General features: G+C 39.7%; 1 protein-coding gene across 2 annotated transcripts; it reads right to left on the bottom strand.

Moving 5' to 3' along the window:
* Positions 1-3030: 3030 nt before the first annotated feature.
* Positions 3031-23957, bottom strand: kif5aa (kinesin family member 5A, a). 2 transcript variants are annotated; one of them, XM_020638144.2, is made up of 29 exons: positions 23341-23957; positions 19648-19735; positions 19493-19566; positions 18288-18392; positions 18104-18152; positions 17918-17973; positions 17707-17794; positions 14030-14154; positions 13808-13912; positions 13012-13160; positions 12670-12818; positions 12357-12556; positions 11951-12019; positions 11519-11725; positions 11009-11155; positions 10660-10848; positions 10402-10519; positions 10179-10240; positions 9846-9955; positions 9526-9627; positions 9046-9106; positions 8848-8919; positions 8377-8481; positions 7832-8048; positions 7326-7500; positions 6995-7074; positions 6817-6856; positions 6390-6475; positions 3031-5750 (listed from the first exon to the last, which is right to left on the bottom strand). In XM_020638144.2, exons 1-28 carry the CDS (start codon positions 23467-23469, stop codon positions 6397-6399), a joined length of 3150 nt encoding a protein of 1049 aa, XP_020493800.1. In that variant the 5' UTR covers positions 23470-23957; the 3' UTR covers positions 3031-5750; positions 6390-6396. The 2 variants fall into 2 exon arrangements, with proteins under 2 accessions (XP_020493800.1, XP_020493801.1); XM_020638145.2 differs by having other exon boundaries at positions 12357-12535; positions 23341-23956.
* Between the last annotated feature and the right edge of the window lie 96 nt (positions 23958-24053).

The raw sequence follows: 24053 nt of genomic DNA, 5'->3' as shown, positions 1-24053 counted from the left end.
ACTTAGTCATCTGTTTCTTATCTCCTTCATTTCAATTGGATAGTTAATCCAAAAAATCTTTGAAAAGATTAACAAATTAAAAGTAAGATTAAAAAGTTCTCACTGCTTCATTCCTGAGTTTGAGTTCTCTTCATAACGTCCTCTTTCATTTTCAACCAAATTAGAGTATATTCATAAAATATTACAATACTGTTTTTGGCACACTATGCACTATATGTGCTTTGTGTATATCCATAGGAGATGATAAATGTATCTGACCAAAAGGATTTCAAAGATACAAAACTTTCAGAGGTAAATAGTTGATATGCCAATATGTCTTAAAGTAGAATTTCCTCTTAGAGAATATTAGCCATTTGAAGAAGATTTAAATCCTCAATCATGCTAATTTGGATTCAGATGAGTGAAACTTGTGCACTCTGTATATACTGTGAGTGAGTGTGTCATCACATCATCAGTCTTAAGTTTGACTACACCGTCAGCAGAGCGCATAGTTTCAAAGATTATCACCTTTCCTTGGCTTTGGATTAAAAGAAAGTCTACACAGATTAATTAATCCTCTTTATGTTAATTCTATTGGGTTGAAACAGGATCCTCCGCATGCTCATGTGAGTTTGGAACTAAATGAGCAATTATTGAGATACACCCTCTGGCACACACAATCGAATATGCTGCAGTGTAACAGTGTTGTGCTTCTTAAATCTAATTGCATTGAAGGGTTATCAAGTACCTCTCAGTTCAATATGTGTTTTGCCAAAATAAAGCAATAAAAGGAGGACCATTGCCCTCATATTTAGGTTACCTCTGGGATCTCCTGCAGTAACATACTGCAGTGTTAGTGCATGCATACATCATTCAGAGGCTGTGCCAAAATAAACCCCATTGGCCTTTTTCTAATGATGTGTGCACATTGAAGCAATTTACCAGCAGATAACATAACGTAGGAAACTATGAAACCAACAAAATTTAAATTCCTTTGAACTGAATTCTTTAAGATGTGCGAAAGGCCAAAGGGCAGTACGTGTTGGTTCAACTTGACACCAACATGCCACAAGATCATAAGTCGCTACATTAAAAAAAAAACCTTCAACACATAGTGTGGCATTAAAGCATTTAACAAATAACTGTCTCTTTTAATTTGTACTTTTAAGTGAAATTAGATACTCGATTAGGCTATATGTGCACATTTGTAAAGGTCATGGATATTTAGCACATCATTGACAAACTCACTCAATAAAGTCGTTCTGTACTTTGCACGTGGCTCCTCCAGTCCAGACTGTGCGCAAAGTTGGGCTAACAGCCGGAATATGCTGCTGCAACACAAGAGGCTTCAGTCTCCGTCGGTGTGGCGGCTCTCCCGTCGCGCACTTCAGTTCGGGTCGGAGGTGCAGCAAGACCTCCTGGTGCCGCAGAGTCTCCGGAGTCTGAGCCATCGGGCAGCGGGAGCGCGCAGCCTGGGTGCGCGCAGAGGGAGTCGAAATCAATGGACAGCTTGCGTAGGCGGTGAATGAAACAAACATTTCAAGGGCACTGAGCACTTTTCATTCTTCTGCGTCAAAATATGTATGTATATCATATAAAGGAGGATGACATGTTTACATGACATAACACGGGAAAAGCCTATTTAAAACATAAATTGTCTGGACAAATAGTATATGTATTGATTAAGCAGAACATGTTACATTTAAACCCATTACCCCCAAAGTCATATAGCCAATAGCCTACTGTTAAGATGTCTCCTACAGTAGGCTATGTAACCTTATTTTGAATGATTAAACGGGATTTGTAACGATTTGCCATGTTTTCTCCAATCAAAACTAGTTCAAACAGTTGGACAAACTTGAATGTCCTATTGCAACGTGTTCTTTCTTTGTGTGACAGGATGGATACGCAGCGTCACCCACACACTGACACAGAGCACACATCATATAAAGATGCTTCTCATGCCTCTGCTGTTTACATCACTGCTTCCTTTCTCGTGGGAAAGACCAAGTGCAGCTAATTTCTGCTTATTGAGATTTAACCCCTTCAACTGAATTTGAGAATTGTGGGTAGTGATGAGGTTTAGAGAATAGTAACCACTATAGTGAATATTTTATTGTAGTAGACTTGTATCATAACACAACAAGTAGGCTACAGATATGAGTTTGATCAGTGTTAGGCTTTATTAATCTACTCTTTTTTGAAGACAAAAGTGTAGCCTATTTTATGTGTCCCATGACTGAAGAGAATGATACCGGCTTGATGTCCACATTTTGCTAATAATCCTATCAAAAAGTCTGCACATATTAGAATGTGGACATTGGAATGAAATATTTCCCCAGACACCTCAGAGTATTAGCTTTGTTTCCATTTCCCAACACATAAGGAAGGATGCTACTGCTGTGATCACATGACTTAAACACTATCTGCAACTTGACATCTATTATAATCAGTTCAGTCGGTCAAATTTGAAATGCAGCATTCTTCTCTGACATTGCTTGGATTGCTTTTGTTCTCAAATCTATCTCAATTTCCCTCGGTGAAAGGAAAGATGCTTTACATGTTACAATTTTAGGGCAAAGATGATTTTCAAGACATCATTTGTAAAATGGCCTGTTTAGGTCAAAGGTTGTATGAGAGCGTACTTAGCATGCATTTCATTTCACACTGAGTTGTTTTACAATCTCAGGACAAATTTTTTTGGTTTTCCCTTGATGAGAAAATAACAAAAAATGAGTAATAAGTCGTTATCATGGGAAAACAGAGTAAAGTGAAATGCATGAATGTGTGTCCTCTTAGGGTTTCTGTAAATATGTGGCTGCTGTCCCCCTGTACTTTATTCCACTGGCTGAGTGGATGTTGGCTTTGTTTTTCTTGACCCATATGGGCTGAAAGAGGGGGGTGGGGGGCAGTCAGCTTATAGTGGCTCCTCCTTCACTAATTCTCTGTTCATACTATTTTCTTTTTCATTCACTAGATGGATCCATCATCAGCCTCTTGAATCCCTCCACACTTCTCTCATCGTCTTAAACATAACCAATCACAAAAGTGTCCTTTGTATAAGTTTATTGAACTGTTTACTACAACACAAGGGTTCACATACAGTACAGCATAGTGATGATCTATAAATACAGAAATTCCGCACGGTCATCCTTCACATAATCATGTGGACGCTACAGTATAGGCATACAGAAATAAATAAAACAAACATTTCTCTGAACAAAGTTAGCAAGTGCCTTTCTTTTGCATTTACTGTCATGGCACCCTATTTTACTTACAAGATTAACAATATAAAGCACAAGTATTTAGATATGTTGAAGAGAGACAGTGGAACAGCAGGTGACAATATAGTACACATTAACCCCCCCCCCTTTAAATGTATGGATTACGATCAATAGAAGATATCAGACGCATACAGTAGGAGTTGACCAGGTGAAGCTCAGGGATTTTGTTTCTTTTTGGATGTCATGTGCTTAGAATGAGATGTTATATACTAGCCTATATATAAAATGATGTTATTACTTCAGTATAAGATTTATCTGCAAAGCCCTGAAGAACACACACTGACATGATAGTTCATCAGCTTTCACAAGGTTTCCAGTCAGTGAGGAAGATGGCGGTGGTCCATGGTGACTGTGATTGTGAATGTGAAGCCCTGAGATGTTGTTAATGCCAGTTAGAGCAGGAGACAGAGCAATGCCATCATAAGAGGCTGGATCACACTAATATGAATGAAGACCAAATAGTGCAGGCATGAGTTTTGATGCACGGAACTTTAAATAAAGAAATATCAAATTAAAGCTATATAATGTGATTTGTAATCAAACTGTTAAGAATCCAACTTGATTTGTGATCGAATGTGTCTCACAGAAGTGTGAGCATAACATACCTCTCACTTTAAATTCATGTGCTCTTAAAAAAAAAGTTTTGTTGTCATAAATAGTGCTGTTTTTGAATCCAGTGACTCGGCTTAGTCTAAACACATCCATCTCTTCATCACCTCAAGAAGGACATGCTGCTTTCTTCTTTCCTGATTGGCTGGTCAGGATTTCTTACTGAAGAACAACAACATGACCTGACTGAACAGTTTGAATATCCAGATTGTGTAAAACGACACGTCCATCCCAAACTGGTGGCTGCTCAGCTGGGGACTCGTTTCAAAGACAATCCCTAATCACTGGACTTTTGACAGCTCTGTTAAAAAGCACTGAATCACCTCCATACAGTCTCCAGAGGGCTTACAATGTCAATTCACTTCTGATTTTAAAAACAAATTGTTAAATCAAAACCAGTTAGTAACTTTACATAAGGGGACAAATAATATACAAATCATTGTTTCAGGCTTTTTGGTGCCAAATGGACATTTTAAGAGCTTTTAAATGATTAATCAAATACTTCTATTTTGACAGCGACGCTCATCTTGCCCCTGCTCTGATCCTGTTGTGTGATGAAAAAGGAGTTTATGTATGAACTTCATGGGAGCATAACTACTGCTCTGATAAGATGATTTAAATCTACCTACACCCTTTTGTTGTACTAAAGGTTCCAACTATCTCTACAAGCTCTAAGGTCAGCTCTTATTCAGCATTTGAAAGTGTGATATCTTGGTATACTGTAATAAGTGTATAGTTAGCAGCTCCGGAGGTAGTAATTACAGATGTATGCACATGACAGCATGTTAGTTTGATCATGAGAAACCAGCTATTTTAAAAGGCTTGCTTTAAAGACTCACACGATGTAGGTGCAATGCAGGGAGAGAGCCACAGTAGAGAGACACGGGCAACATTACCTGAAAAGTACAATGGAACTATACAGCTTTAACGTCACAGTATCAAAGCAATTACAAAAGGTTTCCTCCATACACATTACAATTCTGGGCTTGGTTTACCGGCTCACATCTGATTTCCTCTTCAATGAAATTAAAACTAGATACAGTGTTGGGTGTATTTAAGCCACATTAACACATCAGCCCAGTTTAGATTTGATTATAAATTCTGAAGAATCAAACCAGAATCAGAATTCAAGGGAAACCAGCTCTCTCTTTCTCTCAGTGACATCTGTCAAAGTCGCTCAGGCTGTTCACTCGCAGCATACCAGCTCCTGCCTGGAGTCAGGACACATGCAAAGATTTGAAAGCTAACCCGCTAAGCGACATGCATGCAGAGTGTGTGTCTTCTGTTACTAGCTGGCGTTACACACTATACTCTTATTTACGACAGAGAAAAAGGTCATGTCTGCCTACAGCATGTCATCCACATGATGCACGTAAGAAGATGTGCTGGGGAATGTGGAGGCTGTGCATTCACACAAACAGTTGAGGGTCAATGACCTCTACTGGAGTATACAGCAAAAAGTATTATTTACAACATGTGTGTATTTAGTAATCAGGGATGGAGTCAGCCCCATTTCAGTTCAACCTCTTCCAGAAGTTAATGATCATCAGTGATATCTGGTTGACTAATTGAGCGGCTGAGCGATCACTGAGTTTCCGTTTTCTGAAAGATACAACGGCAATGTACTCAAGTTGATTCCCTGCAAGGACTGAACTGGAAGAGACTGTACCCAAACCTGAGTGTGATCATGGTCAACATGGGAGCAGGAGGGGCCTCATCTAGTTAGGCGTCTACAGGGGGCTACGGATCTTCATCATCATCTTCAGTGATGATGATGCAGTTTCAGATTCATCAGTGATGCAGTGTAGGGACGGGGGAAACAGGCTGCATGCAGATGGGAAGGGAAGGTCCTTGGATGGTACAGTGTTTGGTTATCTTCTGGAGAGAGACAATAAAAGGAAGGCATTATTTGACAAGACAGAAATCAGTAAATGGTTCTATTGGATGACATTAATAACTAGGAATGTCTATACTAACAATTTATTTTGTAACAGCAACTCAAATATTCTTCACGTTTATTGCTAGCCATCCTTCCAAAGCATGTTTTAGATTTAGTTTTCAATGAGGCAGCAAAATTTTCCTGTTCATAGCAGTGTGTCATGGAATTTTTATTTTTGTATTATGTCTATATTGTTGTTGTTGTCGGGCAGTCTCAGATACAAAATGGCCATCGACACCTCAGGCAATAAAGTTTTCAAAACAGGCGGTAGTCACCACTGCATATGTGTAATAATGCAATGATGGAAAAAGCTGCAGTTCTTACTTTATTGCAGTAAAAATATTCAGTGATGGACATTGAATAATAAGCGAGCATTAAGCCTCTTTGAGGTGAAATTAAAAATGTATGATTTAGGCAAGTGCATTGGCTTTAAAGTATCTCTCTCTCTCTCTCTCTCTCTCTCTCTCTGTCTCTGTCTCTGTCTCTGTCTCTGTCTCTCTCTTTCTCCCTCTCTCTCTCTCTCTCTCTCTCTCTATCTCTCTCCCTCTAGGATCAGAGTACTTTTTTTAATAAATTACCAGGGCATTAACTTGCAGCGGTCTCCTGCTGAATGACGTAGTGCCTGTTGGGATCATCCACCTCGCTGCCACAGTGAACATCACTCCTGAAAACTCAGATACACAAACACAACAGTTAGTGCACAACCCAATTAACAGACTTAACTCCTGTTTGACACTGGATTGAATTATAGTATCTTTAAGTGTAGGAGCCAAACTGACAAATAAATAAATAACATGACAAGTATTATTATTATTTTCAATTTAAAAGCTCCAACATAGATTAGTTTTTTCTCTAATTTAAATACCATATTCCAAAAACTGTTTAATGTTTGATTCAGATTTTTTTTTAAATAATCTAGTCTCAAGTTAGTTGGAGTGACCAGAACAAAAGAAACAGTGAACTTCCTTTTTTCCCTTACTGTCTCTTTGTAGCTGACATCCTCACCTGTTGTCATTGATGTCTCTTGTTTCACTGATGTTGTTACCTATTGGAGAAGGCAAAAGTTTCATTATCTCGAACCTAATTAGCACAATCCCAATTTATGCTACGTTTATGAACTTCATATGAATTAGGAATGAAATTCGATTCCAAATCAGGTGCATGTGTGTGCTCTTCCACTGACCGTTGTCTATGTTGAGTGGGAAGGACTCCAGTATGTCTCCATTATATCTGCCTGCTCTGTAGCCCAGCGCTGTGGAAACTCTGTGACGCACCACATAGTGAACAAACAGTCACAAACAACTATTTTAGGAATACTTGATATTTAAGGGAGAAGCCTCTCAGCTTATGGTTAAGAAAAAAAAATATTTGATGAAGGACCTACAAACATCAGAAAATTATCTACCATTTCAATACCAGTGTAGTCTGTTCCTGACCTTGAATATTTAAGAGAGACCTGACTTTATAGCAGGCAAAGCGTGTTTTTTAAAGTACAAGCAGGGATGTAAACTCACGTGTTGCTCTGGACAGAGTTGGGGTTGCAGTTGACGCTGGCAGAGCTGGGCTGTGTTGCGCTGCTCTGGAAGAGGGCGTTGCTGTAGGTGTTGGCCTGTTCAGTGGCGCGGATGTATGTGTAGAAAGGGTTGGTGGGAAAGCAGACCGGCAGCTGCTTTGGTCTCACTGGCTTGGCTGTTGGGATGATAAAGTTATATAAGGTATGGTCCAAATATAACCAAACTGGGCCTCTGATACTGCAGACCAAATGATTAAAAATTGCATTTCAGAGACTCTGTGACAAAAGCAAAAGCTTTAAACAAACAATAGTTCTTTTTGCAGCAGTAAGCCAGGACCAGTCATTATGAGGAGGAGGGAGAAATACAAACAGGAGAAAGACAAATGAGATATACAGACGAGTCCATAAGCAGAATTAGCCAACCGAATTTCCATTAAAACTTAAAGTCAAGTGTCTCTATTTATCACATCGACATCTAAACATCTCCAACAGGCTTCATTGCAGTACCGATCTGTGCTGCATGGGGGCGCCTCAATGCATTCTTTGCCCTCATGGCATCCTTGATGCGGTCGACCTCCTGCTGGTAGCGCCTGCGGTCCATCATGGCGCCCTCTTTTGCATCCCTCAGTGCAGTCTCCAGGGCCTTAACTCTCTCAGCAGTAGACCGAAGACGTTTCTCCAACTTTGGAAGCTCACAGCGCAGATCTGCATTGTCACGAACCAGCTGGAGGTGGGGGAAGAGAGAGAGAGAGTGGGGGCAGTGACAGGAGACAAAGAGGTTAAGTCATACTGTATATAAGAAGTGTTAGGAAGGACAAGTAAAACAGGGCTTTGATTACAACAATTATATTGTAAAAATTCTCAAAAAAAAACCTTGAAAAAAGTCAGACAATGTAACAACTAGAACACTATAATCTAGTAAGTATATCTCCCAAAACGTGAATATCTTTGTTAAAATAACTTTGTCCCTGAGTTTATATCGGTTTAAACTGAGACCTTGTCAGCATCATTATACTGTACATTACATATCCTCTCATTTAAAAAAGTCATACCTGTTTGTGAACCTTTGTAAGTTGGTCCAGGTTATTTTCAAGAAAGGAAATCTTCTGCTTCTGGGTGCAAGACCCCCCGCTATCATCAGGTTCCATTTCGGAACTCTGCACAAAGGATGACAATGCAGGAAGATGAGGAAGTGAAAGCAAATAAAAGGAGTAGGTTTTCTACCATCCCTGTTATTGCAACTGACTAACTGATCACCATGAAACAAATTAAAATATCCATTCACTCTTAATGTATGGCTCCTTTAAATCCCTCTAGTTCTATCTCTAATACATAAGTGAACACAAAATCCCTCTAAATGTTTTATTTTTTATTTTTCATGTCTATCAAAAAGTCAAGGGGATTAGAGAGAAAACTGGTTAGTTGCTGTTAGCAGTCACGTTACAGATCCCTTTATACCCACTCAGTATGATTAAACAGAATCCTGAGTTATTGTCTGTTCTTATTTTCTTTGAGCTGCTTACTTTTTTAACCCGCGACGTGAGGTCTTGAACGAACAGCTTGCGCAGGTTGTGGAGGGTCTGGAGTTCGCGGGCCTGGAGTACAGACAGATGTAGAGGAGGTTAGGGAGGCACTGTGATGTGTAATAAAGGTTACACTAAAGACATTAGAACAGATTGCAATGCATAGGAAAACAATTGAGATATTCAATTTTTACTCACGACAGTCTCCTCCAGACCCTTCAAGTCCTGTTTGGTCTGCTCATGACGCTCATGCAGGAATCTGAAATAAACAACACAAAATTACAGGACAAACATCATTTGTATGTACTAAAGTATATGATCAATGTGTGGGTTTGAGTGCCCTCTGCTGGTTATTAAGAGAATTCCTGCCTCACTCTGAATATTCTCTGTTGAAATAATCATGAAGCATTTGAAAAATGTCAACCTTATGCTGACTCTTGACACAGACACATAAGTGCTCTGTATTCAGACCTTTGTTTCAAAAACTGGACCTCCCGCTCCTCCAAGCGGGCGGCCCGTGTTCAAATCCGACCTGTGGCTCCTTTCCCGCATGTCATTCTCTACTCTCCTTCTCCCTGATTTCCAACGCTATCCACTGTCCTATCGCTCTAATAAAAGGCACAAAAAGCCCAAAAATAAATCTTTAAAAAAAAAAAACTGGACCTCCCCAACACTTACGAGAGCTCCTCCAGGCGCTCACTCTTGCTGTTGTCCTGACTCTTCAGGCGCTCAAAGTCGGCACGAACCTGAGCCAGCTCTAGCTCCAGCTTAGAGTTGCGACTGGAGATGAGAAATAAATGCACACATAATCAGGACATAAAAAAGCAAAAGGATGAGAACGTTATTTCACAGATAATAGTAAACTTCTGTGTATGTAGGATGAAAAGAGTTCTGCAATACTACCAAGAATTAAATATCATAATAATTGAGAACAAGTAAAAATCGCTGCAATTGTGTTTCTGTGTGACTTTAAAGGAATTATGAATAAGGCCACGGACTCAGTAAGCTCGTCAATGATCCTCTGCTTCTCGTTGATCTCATCCCGGAGGCGGGCCATCTGCTGGTGGTGGAGACCACGGTGAGACTCCCCCTGCTGACGAATGGTCTTCTACAAAATAAAAGGAGCAGACATGCCACTTAGCTCAATAATACCTGATCTTATTGATATTTTTTTTGTAAGCAAGTGAGGAACAGAGGTTGGTTGAGCATATAGCATCAGAGGACTGTAATTCATGAATCATTTCCTTGGATGCCTGCATCAGAAACGGTTTAAATTTTTGTGTGTTTGTGTTACAGAATGGGTACTCAAAAACTGCTTTTCAATGTTTTACCTTCACATTTCCATCCTCGGTCTCGCCCTTCTCCGCCTCCTTCTCCTCCAGCAGGGAGTTATCTATGGAAGAAAAATAGAAAGAAATGATTTCACACAGCCTCAAAAAATCTTCTACATCTTTTTTTCAATCAAGTAAAAAGGAAGGCTAATATTTCTTATTTTATGTCAAAAACTGTGTGGGTCTTTTTGCATGTACTGTATATGTGATGTGTGCATGTTACCCTGGTCTTGCAACTTGGCCAGTTCTTCGCTCAGGGAGTCGTGGCTCTCCTCCAGCAGCCTCTTCTTCTGCTCCACACTCTGCATGTACTCCGTCAGGGAGCGGATCTTAGCCTCATGCTGCACCATTAGACAAACAGTAAAACAGGAAATGTGTAAGATAAAAGGTGAAAAAAAAGACAGCCATGACAAAGTAAAATGAATGATTCATTCAATCAGTATCTCATCAATTTCATCTCTTTCCCTTCTGTTTTCCTCACCTGAGAGATGAGGAGTTGGCAGGAGGAGAGCTCCCTCCCAGTCTCCTCCATCTTGCGATGGCACTCCAGCTGCATGTTCTCCAGCTGGCGGCAGCGCTTCACCATGCTCTTCACCTCCGACTTAATCTTGCTGATGTAGAGGCGAGCCACAGTGAACTCCTCCTCAATGGCCCCGCTAATCTCCACCGGCTTCATATTAGAGAAAAAAAGTTCAGATTATTTTTTTCCTCTTTTACCGTTTCTCCCTCGGTCCCATGCAACAGAACAAGATACACTGTGTGGTAATCAATCTATTTATTCTTCATATCTATTTGAGGTAAATCTTATTATAGACTTTGATCCAACTCACCAGCTTGATCTCCCCGTTGCCCACAATGGTGCTGAACTCACTGAGGTCCCTCATCAGACCATTGAGGACATCGGCGATGCGTTTCCTCTGCTGACCGCTCACTTCCTGCATACGAGAAAGCTCCGCCTCCAGCTCCATCAGACTGGCCTGTTACAGAAAGAGTGAGGAGAAGACAGTCAGTATAATCACAAAAAAACTCTTCTACACTCTTCCACTAGAAGGAGTCTAATATTATATTCATATTTTTCAGTCAAATCTTTATAATACCACAATAATTAAAATCCAACTGTAAACCTTCTTGTCACAGCTAATGTAAAAAGACTTCAGCACTTTGTTTCAGTGCGTCTGTCACATAATTCCTTCAGTGGTTTCTGGAAGCTAAAACACCACAGCATGTGCTTCTCTCTGTAGTCCAGCAAGAGCGTGTGTCCCTCTGTTCCACCTCCTGTCTTTGATTTCTGTTCTCCTTCTCACAATTTCATTTTTTACACCGTTCCTCTTCAGACATACCATTTTCTGGGACAATTGGTCAGCCAGCAGTTGGTTCTGCAGGCCTTTCTCCTCCACCTCCTGGCTCTTCTGGTCATAGTTGATGGCCAGCTCTTCCAGAGCCTGCAGCACCTCCTTCACCTCGGCCTTGGCGCAGTCGCTCTCCACCTGCAGCCTGCCCAACTCAGCTTGGACCTTGTCACCGTCGCCCTTGGATGATGCCAGGAGCTGAAGAGAAGGAGGGAACAAAGGGAGAGGGAGAGAGAGGCAGAGCGAGGAGGCAAAAAGGACATTAACTTTAGGCAGTTTTTATTAAGATTACCACTCATCAATTTTAAAGGGGATGCTAGATAACCAGAAGTATCTTAGTCTTTGAGTTCCTACAGTGTGTGTGTGTGTGTGTGCGTGCGTGCGTGTGTGCGTGCGTGCGTGTGTGTGTGTGGGTGTACTAACCTCATCCTGGTCCATCATCTGCTGCTTCAGTTTCTCCACCACCTGGCACTGAAGGTTGATCTCATCATCCTGAAAAATCACATCAATTAATAAATATCCAGTCTCAGTGCAACCTCTCCACACTGCACTCAGATGCATTCATGAATATATGGAATGTAACGTACAAAAATATTGTCAACTGTTAAGGTTTAAATCTCCCTTTGTAAATGATAGTCTTCAATTTGTAAATCAATAATTACAATTCAGTGTTAAGTGTTTAAAATAAGTAAGGGTGAGGAAACATAATGTATGTATTTAAAAACAAATATAACAGTTAAACAAGAGCATTAATAGGGGTCGAATTGATGTGCAGCAAAAGAAAAATGAACGGTCCAAAATTAGTATGTCTTTGTTTTTGTGATTGGACCTTGTCATCCAGTTGCTTGTACAGTTTGCGGATCTCCTCCTCATATTTCTGCCGCTCCTCCTCAGAAATGCGGACCACAATGGAGGAGGTGTCATTGTCCAAAACAGGACGCTCCTCGATAGTTTCGATACGGTTCACCACATCTGCCGTGGTCCTCTCGGTCTCAGGCACGTCCTCTCCTGATTGGATGGATGAAGTCACTTGAGAGTAATGTAGGTTGGTTTATGATCTCAGCACAGAACAGTTACATGACACAGCGTAAACACGGCTTCTCTCTAACAGGAAGTAAGGACACCTTTAATGTAGGTCTCACCATTTCTCCAGCGGTTGAGCTCAGCCTCCAGCTTCTGGATAGTTTCCTTCATCGTCTTGTTCTTCTCCTTCTCCTTCTCGTATTTCCTCTTCCACTGCTCTGCCGTCAGCTCCAGGTTGATGGAGGCCGTGTTCCTGATGGTCTTGGCACTGTGACGGAGAAAGAGGGGGAAAAGGATTTTACAGATATTACGGAAAGGACTGATGATCGGTGTGTCACAGTTCTATGGGATCAATTTAAAACCATGGCAGCATTTGAAAAAGCTCATCAACTGAGCTCAGCCTTCACGTATACTGTGTACTATAATTTCATTCCAAATCAACATTGAGTGTAAGAATCTACCGTTGTCCAAACATCAGGGTGGATTTGGTTTCAGCATCATTGTAGCTGGAGGGAGAGCAGCAGATGAACATGGTGGTGCGACAGTTTCCACCGAGGGAGTCTTGCAGAATGCGGGTCATTTTGCTGTCGCGGTACGGCACATGAGTTTTCTGCAGGAGAGATTGAAAGGAGGGAAAGATCGGGGAAAGTGAAAGAGGCAGAGATGTGTTTTAACATAAAGGAGGATCATTAGCATACAGGCTAACATGAGAGAAAAAGATTAAGATCAAGAGACAGCAGAAGAAAGACATCTCTAAGCAAGTTTTTATTTGCTTTTCAATTTCTCTGCTGATTACTCCTGCAGTGACTCATCAGCAGATTATATTCAGCAAAATAATAAATATACTTTTTGTATTTTAAATTCCTCTTTATTCCACTATTTTGGATTGGACCAAACATACTAATGTGTAATGGGCAGGGATCATTTTGGCATTTGATGGCAAAACCTGTTATGGCTGGCACAGAGGAAAGTAGGTCATTATACTGGGCAAAATGAAATGGATTACCAAGATGAAAAGAGAGACTGACATTCTGTATATGAGTATTCAAAATGAGAGAGGAAGTTTATATTCTACAGTATAATGAGACAATTAAATAAATGGTGATTTAACACACTCTCAAAGTCTTAAATCCTAAAACAAAGTAAGATGAATTTTGTTTTTACTAAATGTGATTTATCAGATCTATTCAACTGTAAATCTGAAATGTTAATTTACTGTCAATGCAAATTGAAGGAAGTAAGTTGAGAGTGGCTCACCGTGCCCTCAGCCAAGGCGGAGATGACATTTCCCAGAGCAGAAAGAGACTTGTTGATGTTTTTAGCCTCATCCAGGACAGCTCCTGCAGCACCAGTCTTACTGACCTGGGTTAAAGAAAGACACAGAGTGGGTCTATCATTAAATCATTCTTTCATTTAGGTGTCTTAAAGTTTCATATTGGGAGTTCATATTGGGAGTTTGTTGGTTACTGAACAGTCTACCTTCTCACTGCCAGCCAGATCCACCAGGTACAGTTTACCACACAGTTTCTGCTCAGTCTCCACATGCTCCTGCTTGATGTTGATCAGGAAGATGCTGTGGCTGCGAGAGCTGTGCTCATTCATGTCTACACAAAGACAGAAGCAACAGATGATGGAGGATACAAAAGGCAAAGTGGTTTCTCTGCAGGCCTATTAACTAGCATACAATTGTTTTTCTGTATTAAACCCTTTTTCAGATGGTTAGAATAATCACAAATGAAATGTATTCCAACTTAAGCCATTAAGAAGCAATAGCATAAATAAAAATATATTTTTCATCTTTTAGTTTTTCAAAGTGGCCTCTGTATGAGAAAAAAAAGAATCACAAAAACATTCCAACACACTGTATGGTTAGTGTCATGATAAGAGATAGGACAAATCATATAGCCCTTTTACAGTTGTTAAGATCACATAACCTAATTGTTATACACCACATAACCAATTATTTTTGACTTAATTATCTTTATTTTTAAAATCTGCATCCTTCTTTGTCTATCAGAAGAAGTGTTGACTGAAGCAGAGTGCTATCCTCATTTCACAGAGTGCAGAGAACAAACAGCATTGATTTAAATTCTCCTTTTCACAGGATCTCCTCTCTAACAAAAAGTTCAGGTTTCTCTGCAGATGATAACTGTGGGCATCAGCGAAATGTCTGCAGGATGTCACCCCATTAGCCTGCTTTTGGCACACCTCTCTACAGCACAGTGAGTCAGCAAGGCAGACAGGAAACAGAGAAGACGGCGCTGCTCAGAAGCACAGTGCTTAAGTAAATCGGATCCATTGCTGCTGACATTTGTTCCAAGTTTTAAAGTTGAATTGTTGTGAGATTCCATATCATGAGCATTAAAACAACCACTTTGTATCTGCTTTACTGATGGGCTTATAACATAATTTATCTGAAGTTCTCTTTTTAAGAAGTGATGAGATTTTTGATTTGTTATCATAAAGAAACTTGGCATGCCTCCTTCAGAAGTTCATACATCTAGGACATTAAAAAAACACACATTCTTCGAGTTTACATTATCTTTTCAAGGCAATATTATTATGCCTGCAAAGCGATGATTTACTGGTACTTAGTTTTCCACTAGAAAGAGTCTAATATACATATATTGTTGGAGGTTTTGCCTTTCTGAAGTCAGGATTGTGAGTTTGGTCTTTGGTCTTTTTTTGGCTAGTCTGCTAAGAGACTGCTCATAGATCAGCTGAGGAAAAACCATGTATGCACTATGTTATCTAACAAAAATCTGTGCAGGGTAAGCTATCTGGGCTGTAATCTTTACAGATACACCATGCACAATTCTTACAGCCAATACACTCTGACGCAGAGTAAGTGCTCATGTATGCAGAGAAAATCATTCATTCGAACTCTGCTTAATAAGATGTCTGACTTCAGCCTCTGTAATTAAGTCTAGCTGGATACATGACCCAGATAACTGAGGTTAAGTAGTCGATTTTTTTTCTTTGATTTGGCACAGTCTGTGTATTCCACTGAATTTAATTTGATTGTGGGTATCACTCTGACCTGTGATTCATCTCTCTAGCTCAGATTTTCATTGTCAGGAAGCTGCAGTGACTCAGGATGAGGTGATTTAAGACCTCCACCAAGAGGGGGGGGGCGGGCGGGAGCTGCAGCTTTAAATGTAATTTAAAAATATTCTAATGACACAACATAATTAATGAAATGAAGGAATGAAGGAATGACCTCATGAACTCAAGTTAACTTTTGAGTCGGTTTCTGGAGTTTCTTTTGTTAATAAACTCCATATTTGTAGTTTTATTGTATTAACACATTATAGACCATTCATTGTGACCTCTTATTCACCTTGGTTGTTTCAGTCAGATTGATCCTCTTGGAAAAGTAGGCAGAACGTTTTAGTCTTTTTCATCACTTTTTGGTAAACGGCTAAATTAAATCCCTGTTTTCCTGATAATGACACAGATGGTTTAAATGAGAGCGTCTGAACACAGACTCTGAGGCGCAAGAGGTAACTGATGAGGACAAAAGGAGAACTCCACACTGTAGGCTGAGGTTCATCGCAGGGCAGCAGGTATTGTGTTTTTTGTTCAGCACTGAATCCCAAAGCTCATCTGATTGCACTTCAGTCGACCTCAGCTCAGTGAGTCAGCAAGACTCAACATAAAAAAAAAATCTGCAGTGGCTGAAGGAAGGAGGCCTTTTTTTAAATTTACTTTTTATAAATATGTCAAAGGCTAAACAAATTCTGTCTCTGTGGAAATAACTGAATCTTATTCAGCTAAATAATGTATTTCTCAAATATCGATGCTCTTGGTGAAAACAAGAAGCTTTATTTCAGTATTTCATACGGCATGAAACCAAAGGAGAGCATTTATACTAAGGCACAATAGGAAAAATGAATCCTGAAACTCCTGTATTCTGGTAATGAGGTCACATGTTATTTTTAGCTGCCTTTTATTACACAGTGGTGAAATGTACAATAAAGCTGAGGCATCGCTGCAACCTGTAGAATTAGTCAGATATTATTACTGGACCACAGAGGAGTGAGTCAGCAATATGAGGGCCAAACAAGGTGCAGGAATCACAAATCAGAGAACATTTATTCCTGGTGGTTTGAATGAAAGCTGATCATAATGAATACTGCAGCAGTCTGCAGTATTCATTCAGAACGCTGCTGCCAGGGTTTGAACTAAAACCAAAAAGTGGGAACACATCCCTCCCATTTTAACATCTCTTCACTGGATCCCAGTAAAACAAAGAGTTACAAAGACTCTAAACCAACCGTCACTGTGAATATACATACTGCATATATATATATTATTTAATTTAAATGATCAATATACGCACACTTATTTATGTAAATACTGTAATTGACATCTTAATTGACCCATCTGTCACATAACTGCATTTTTCTTATTATCATGTTACTTCAGCATCTTTTGCACTATTCACCACTGCACTGTTTCATATTTAGTCATGTAAATATTAGTCTTTTCTTATAATGTTTATTATTGATATTTAATGTTGTACCTATACATAAGAGAGCACAGTTCACCAAAGTTAAATTCATTGTGTGTGTAAGCATACCTGGCCAATAAATCTGATTCTGATTCTGATGCTGACATTTAAAATACTTCTTATTGTTTTGAAATCTATGAACGGCTTAGCTCCCTCCGATGTTGTTGACATGCTGACTGATGCTGACTACAACAGGCAGGACCCTCAGATTGACAAATAAAGGTCTTCTTACCGTACCTAAAATTAGCTAAAAGGCTCCTGGAGCTCCTTCTGACAGGATCTTGTTTCTTTTTATGAGAATAATGGACGTTGAAAATTAAAGAAAGCAGTTACATGAGTATTACATAACACAACACAATCACAGCCTACATCAACTCAGCTGTCACTTTGCTCTTTACTAAAGAGCTGTGAGTGCTGCTGCTGTCTCTGAAGAGAAACGAGATATCGTGCTCTGAAATGCGAGGAGAGGAACAAGAGAATTGACTTTATTCTCAAGATGGATGCCTATAACCGTTTATGTGAAAGTATTTGTCTTTTAGGTTGGTTATTTTTACATAAATATATATATATATATAAAACATTGCAATATGAATTGTTTTAATTGATATCATTGTTAATAAAATATTTTGCGATAAAGACTCACTGGTCACAGCAACATGGCGGTTATTTTTGCCCTCGTCAATCACATCCATGACCTCATCAGGGCTGGAGACGAAACGCTCAGTGCATCCCTGAGGAGACAAGAGGAGAAAACATATGAGACACACTATAAAAGGGACTTTAAATGAAGGTGCTGATGCAGCAAACAGACACATTTAAACCTAAAAACCCAACAACAATGCACTTTTACAAACCTTGACATACGGCACCCTGTTCTTATCCTCATGGACAGAGAGGTTGGTCTTTGTCACTAAAAGAGATACAAATTGAGAAGTGTTTTTAAGTCAATTTATGCAGCAGGAATAGTGGTAAAAAAAAAATCCAATCTGGCAAATGAATGAACTGTTGCTGTTGACCCATGACCAGCTCATTGATCTTACCATCCAGAAGGTCACGGATTTTATCCATGTAGATCTCAAAGTATGAAACCTGTTGAAGAAGAAAGAAAAACAATACCATGAGAAAAAAATAAATATAAAAAGCTCCCTTTTTGGGTAAAAATACATAACAGTGATTTAGTTTTTCTGTCTGTACACAAATAAATAACGTCATCAAGTACAATACCTTGATGTGGAATTCCAGGTTTTCATCCATGGCAAAGATGTGGTTAAAAATGTCCTCAGCGATGCGGGGGATGATACCCATCTGGTGAGGGTCATGCAGCTTTCCCTGAAACACAAAGTCACAGGATGAACAAGGAGTGCAGTGGTACCTATCATAGGTCAAAGGAAAGGGGAGAGGCTTTACAATGCTACAATTATTTTTAGAGTCCATCTAGCAGTACATCTAAGAATAGTTACAACTCAAGACACAAGCAAGGATCCAAAGAGACATCATGAGTGATAAATCAAGCACCCTGAAAATGACTTTACTGTAACTTTATTATGAGCGAACAACTTCTTTGACCTGAGGCTCACTGAGGTTAGCCCATGCAATCTCTCAGGGAATACACAGGTGTGTTCAATACAAATAGCCAGAGATTATTGATTTATTTTTTAATTGTATGTTTCTGCAACCCTGCGTGCCTGAGGACATATAGGCTGTGCACGGGGTACCCTGTTGGTCATTTAGATTAAAGCTTCTCATGAGTATTCTAATCAGCATCCCCAACAACCTAAATGTCGTCGTTATCAATATAATAATTTATAATCAGTCCCACTCTCAATCACTATCATGGAGTGCATATGTGTTCATGTCAGAGCTGTTCATGTTAGATATTTCTCAAAGGATGGAAGGGACTCTGCAGATCAAATTGGGTTTGGTATTTTGTCTTTTAATTGTCAGATATGTTGTGATTAATTGAAGGTACTAACAGTAAAGGGCTTATCAAAAAAATGACAAAATGCAACCAACAAAGTTAGAAAACAAAGAATTAAAGGTTGCTTGTGTGACACTTGTCAACCATGTTGAGCAGTTACGGAATTAATCTTTGTGAAATTATTTATGACTTTTTTTTTAACAGTCATTAACTGCTCAATACGATACGATACACTTCATTTTCCCATTGGGGAAATTTGTCTTGGACTCAAAGTGCTGCCAAATATTCAGTTGCTTTCACTTGAATCCACAAAAATAAAAACAATAGAAAAAAACACATCCACACATAAACAAAAAGGCACGATATTAATCTGTGACACCAATACATCTCAAATGTCCAATAAATCAGGTAAAAAAATAACCTATAATAAGAAGCACACAAGCCTTTCCCTTATTAAAGTACATCATGTTTCAGATCGGAGTGGTTGGATAATATCAATGTTTTTCTTTACCTCCATGGTGTGAGTCTTCCCGGAGGAGGTTTGTCCATATGCGAAGATAGTGCCATTATATCCAAAGAGAACATCTGGAAGAAAAACAGATCAAAACATGAGACCACAGCAAAAGTGTTTTTAACATCTAACATGATGTGATTTATCATCCGTACCCTTGACTATCTGCTTGGCACAGGTGTTATACACCTGCTCCTGGGTGGTGTTGGTCGGAAACACTCGGTCAAATGAGTAGGACTTTCCCTGCAAAGATCATGAGAAACAGAAAACAGTGAACCACAACAACACAAGATTAGAGAGGTGATGTATCACCAAATGCAGATACAGTTTTTAATTGTAGATCAGAGAGAGAGAGAGAGAGAGAGAGAGAGAGACAGAGAGAGAGAGAGAGAGACAGACAGAGAGAGCGAGAGAGAGAGAGAGAGAGAGACAGAGAGAGTGAGAGAGAGAGAGAGAGAGTGAGAGTGAAGAGACAGAGAGAGAGAGAGAAAGAGTGAGAGAGAAAGAGAGAGAGAGACAGAGAGAGCGAGAAAGAGAGAGAGAGAAAGAGAGAGAGAGACAGAGAGCGAGAGAGAGAGAGAGAGAGACAGAGAGAGTGAGAGAGAGAGACAGAGAGAGAGAGAGAAAGAGTGAGAGAGAAAGAGAGAGAGACAGAGTGAGAGAGAAAGAGAGAGAGAAAGAGAGAGAGAGAGAGAGAGAGAGAGAAAGAGAGAGAGAGACAGAGAGAAAGAGAGAGAGAGAGAGAGAGAGAGAGAGAGAGAGAGAGAGAGAAAGAGAGAGAGAGAGAGAGAGAGAGAGAGAGAGAGAGAGCGGGGTAATTAGATAGAGAGGGAGCAGGTGCGATAACAAATTGGTCCTTTCGTCCTATGTGCGCAGCTGATGCACTAGAAGAAATCAGCAATGAGTAAGAAAGCCACCTCTGCAGTGCTTTTTTCTCCCGCCTAAGAACCAGATTTCATCCAGGACCTTCTAATTTGAATGATGAACATGGGTTGTTTAAAAAATAAAAATAAAAACTATATTTCCAGACAATAGCTTTAAATACAATAAGTGAACAAAAGTATTGTGTTTCCATGTTCCATTTAGGCTCTTCTACAGAGAACAGATCATTTACTGGAAAGGATCTGAAGATATTTAACAACTATTCACTACAGCTCCCATCAGACCCATTTCACAATGTATCAAGGCTCATGATGATGCTTTAACAGAGTGCTAGTCTAATCATTCTTTAATCTTTGTTAAAGGAGTAGTTCCTCATTTTGAGAATAAGTTAAGTTAATTCCTTCCCAAGAGTGTTTATCTGTTTGATACAAATGAAGCTAAAGGCAGGGAGAGGGACACAGGCTGCGATATTAGAGTGGTATCAGTCTTCTTAGCTTGAAAAATATACATCAATAAATGATGATAAATTGCTCTCCAGTTCGGCCATACAAACCAGTTGATTTTAATTTAATGTCAGCTACAGCTGCTAGCTGGACAACATGGGGAGGGGACTTCAGTGCTTCTTTAATATGTCATTTAAGAGTTTCACACTTAACTATATTAAAATGAACGCTTGCACACACTATAGTGAGGTAGGTTAACAAATACCAAAAGATAATGCTTCTTTATGCTGTTCAAAATATTTGAAATAATGCCAAAAAGCTGAAGAAAGTACACAACAGCTACAAAACACTCTTAACGCCCTTTTCATTTTACAAAAAAAAAACAACTATGTCTTTGTGACACACAAACTGGTGACTCAGCTGTGAGAAGCCTTGCTGCAAATGAACAGGCTTTAACACTCCTGGATGTGACTGTCCCATCTGATAAAGAGGCCATGATGCAACACAGTAATGTAAGCTGCCAGAACATGAGCTGTATTAAATGTCATTAACAAATTGACTCATCTGCAGACCGCCCCCATGACAGACTGATTTACCCGCGGCATTCTGTTCAGGGAACGAAAAGTCACAGAAAGAGACACAAAAAAAAAATGGAAACGGCTGAGTAAAGGTGAGACAGGGGTGAGATTGAGAGATCAGCTGGAACAGAGAGAAAAGAGAGAGAGAGAGTTGAATGAAAACATTGAGGTAGAAAAAAGAAGATGAAGAAGTAGAGAGATGGACAAGCCAATGGAGTGGGAGAAGAGAGAAAGCAGGTCAGTCAGTGATGGATAAGCACACTGGATGCTTATTGATCCTCTCTGAAGGCAATTAGAGGGATCAGTTTCTGACTCGACTATACACAGTCATGCTGACAGGAGAGAGGAAGGTCAGGTCAAGATGTCGCCATTGCCAGAGAAAGTTTGAACATAATTCCAACCTCTGCACTCTACATTTCTCAGCCATGACAAGAACCAAAGCTACAATCTCTCTCCTTTTAAAACCCCATACAATCCTTGTTTAATAATGATTCTTTGAACCTTTAACAGACATGATGAACCTGTAACATCAAAGCTCTGAATAAAGGAAAACAGAAGAATAAATGAGCAAAAGTAGGAGATAAATAAATACTTTGTATCATATGGATGAATGTTCTAATAGGTTATAGGCTGGTTGGTTGATAAACATTTAATTCAATTGATCGACAAGCTGAGGGCATTTTATTTAGCCCTACAGATGTGAGTTTTTAGATTGATTTGGGTTGCCAGGGGTTGGATCTGTTTTTTTTTTATTTCACTCTCCAAGATTCAAAACACAAAGCAAAGTTCAAATGTTTGCATATTCACACCTCAATGATATGGTCTCTGCCATTTGTTTGTTTGAAAAAAACAAAGAAAAGGAAAACAAGTTACAATAATCTAGAATCAGATTATTTTAGTTTGTTTATGTTGTTCTAAAAGTCAACTTCTTTCAAGAGTTTTCCATAATGACTGAGACTTTTCTTTTTCTGTGTAGGCAGATTGCTGCCCTTAAAGTTCAGGAAATTTGCATTTACCACCATATTATTTTTGATAACTAGATTTGTACTAGAACTCCTGAAAACAACTATACTGGCCCTTGTGAAGAAATAATGTTTTTGTGATTCCAATAGAAAAAACTACTGCAAGATGGCAATGCAGATGAACTGTAACTTATTGTTCTGTATTGACTAAATCTGGATCCAAAACTGTTGATCTGAAATAAAATAAGCACATTTGTTTTAAATGCATAGAATTTGTACTTCAACCCTTAAAGTAATGTTTGAAGTGAAAAGATAGCATCATCAAAATTGGTTTGCCCATTTCATCTGGCCACATTTGACGACACTTTGTAATTAAAGATCATCAACAGGCCTCACCACTGCACCAGTATGTCTGAGTGATGATCTCACCCCTTGATGGCAGCATTAATAAGGGACTACTAAGGCTATCAACTTCAAAACCCAGAGTTAATCAATGGACACATCTAAAAGACTTGGCAATAACAAGAATGCGTTTCTATTTATCTTAACTTAAGCTTTAGGCTACATGTGTTATGAATCAGGATTATAGCTTCAGTAGGGCAATAAGTGACTGATTAAGGCCTACAGAAAAATAAAGCAATTTACAGTTTAAGAAGTTATACTAGTATCTCTATACACAAAACGTCTGTTCAGGGGTAAGAGTGTATTAATATTGACTGTGTTTCATTCAAAGGCTACACAGCGCAGATCTTAGTCAGCTGATGCAGGAGGCCAGTTTGCGCACTTCGACAACATTAGGCCTAGACGATTCTTGACGTAGAATATTAAACGCAGGATCATAAAGATTCTGGGGGAAAAGGGTGTGATGGTTCCCCTTGCCTCACTAAATATTGTGATTACTATCCAAAACTCAATCAGACAGGTCGGACAGATGATTTATTGATGAATGGCCTGCATACAACAAAGCAAAACCTTTTACTCACCGCGACAACAACAGTGTCGTCTCCTTGGAATTTGGGGATAAACTGGTCCCCACGTACAATCTCAGACTGGTTCAAAGGGCGAAAGCGACACAGCACTTTTATGTTGCACTCTGCTGGGACATCGGCCATTGCGCAGATTCAATGAGGAGGAAGGATGCTGCTTTCTGCTTAGGGCGAAGATGCTGCTGAAGCTGGAGAGCAAGTGATCAGGGCCTATTCTGACCGTCAAAATAAATGACGAAGGATACGTAGTGACCTCGTCCTTTGCCGCTGTGAGGTCGATGACGAAGGCTGAAGAGGTTCGCTGGTTTTATCTTTACAAGCTCAAAAAGGCTGATATTTATTTTTGCGCAGCTGGACGGTGTTTTCCTTGTCGCAGTGAGGCTGGCTAAATTACATGTAAAACCGCAAACGATCCCCTACATCATTAAAATAACAGACTGATCATATCGCTCGATCCCTCTTGACGCTCTTTTTGACACTGTCCCTCTCTGTAGTGGGTTTTATCCTCTTCTTTATTGGGTGCGGCGGTGGATGTGCGACTGTCCGGTTGAAGGTGAGATGCTGATGGAAGGGCAGTGAGGTAAAGCTGCTGTTGTCGGGCCAGCTTGGAATCGCCACAGCGCCCTCTATCGGAAAGCAAAAGAAGGGCGTGGTCTGCATCCGTCCCTTTAAAGTGGTACCCACAGCTTAGGCGTCAGCTCAGCATCCTC

The sequence above is a fragment of the Labrus bergylta genome, chromosome 12, assembly GCF_963930695.1.
Source record: "Labrus bergylta chromosome 12, fLabBer1.1, whole genome shotgun sequence".
Taxonomy (NCBI): domain Eukaryota; kingdom Metazoa; phylum Chordata; class Actinopteri; order Labriformes; family Labridae; genus Labrus; species Labrus bergylta.
The sequence above is the reverse complement of the archived record's forward strand: the minus strand, read 5'-3'. Positions and strand labels throughout refer to the sequence as shown.

Excerpts from the sequence above, each read along its gene's own strand:
- kif5aa (XM_020638144.2), bottom strand. The coding sequence starts at position 23,469 with ATGGCCGATGTCCCAGCAGAGTGCAACATAAAAGTGCTGTGTCGCTTT. Across the intron at positions 19,567-19,647 it reads TGCCAAGCAGATAGTCAAGG|ATGTTCTCTTTGGATATAAT; the intron begins GTACGGATGATA and ends TTTTTCTTCCAG. Across the intron at positions 9,956-10,178 it reads CCGAGGATGGAAATGTGAAG|AAGACCATTCGTCAGCAGGG; the intron begins GTAAAACATTGA and ends TTTATTTTGTAG.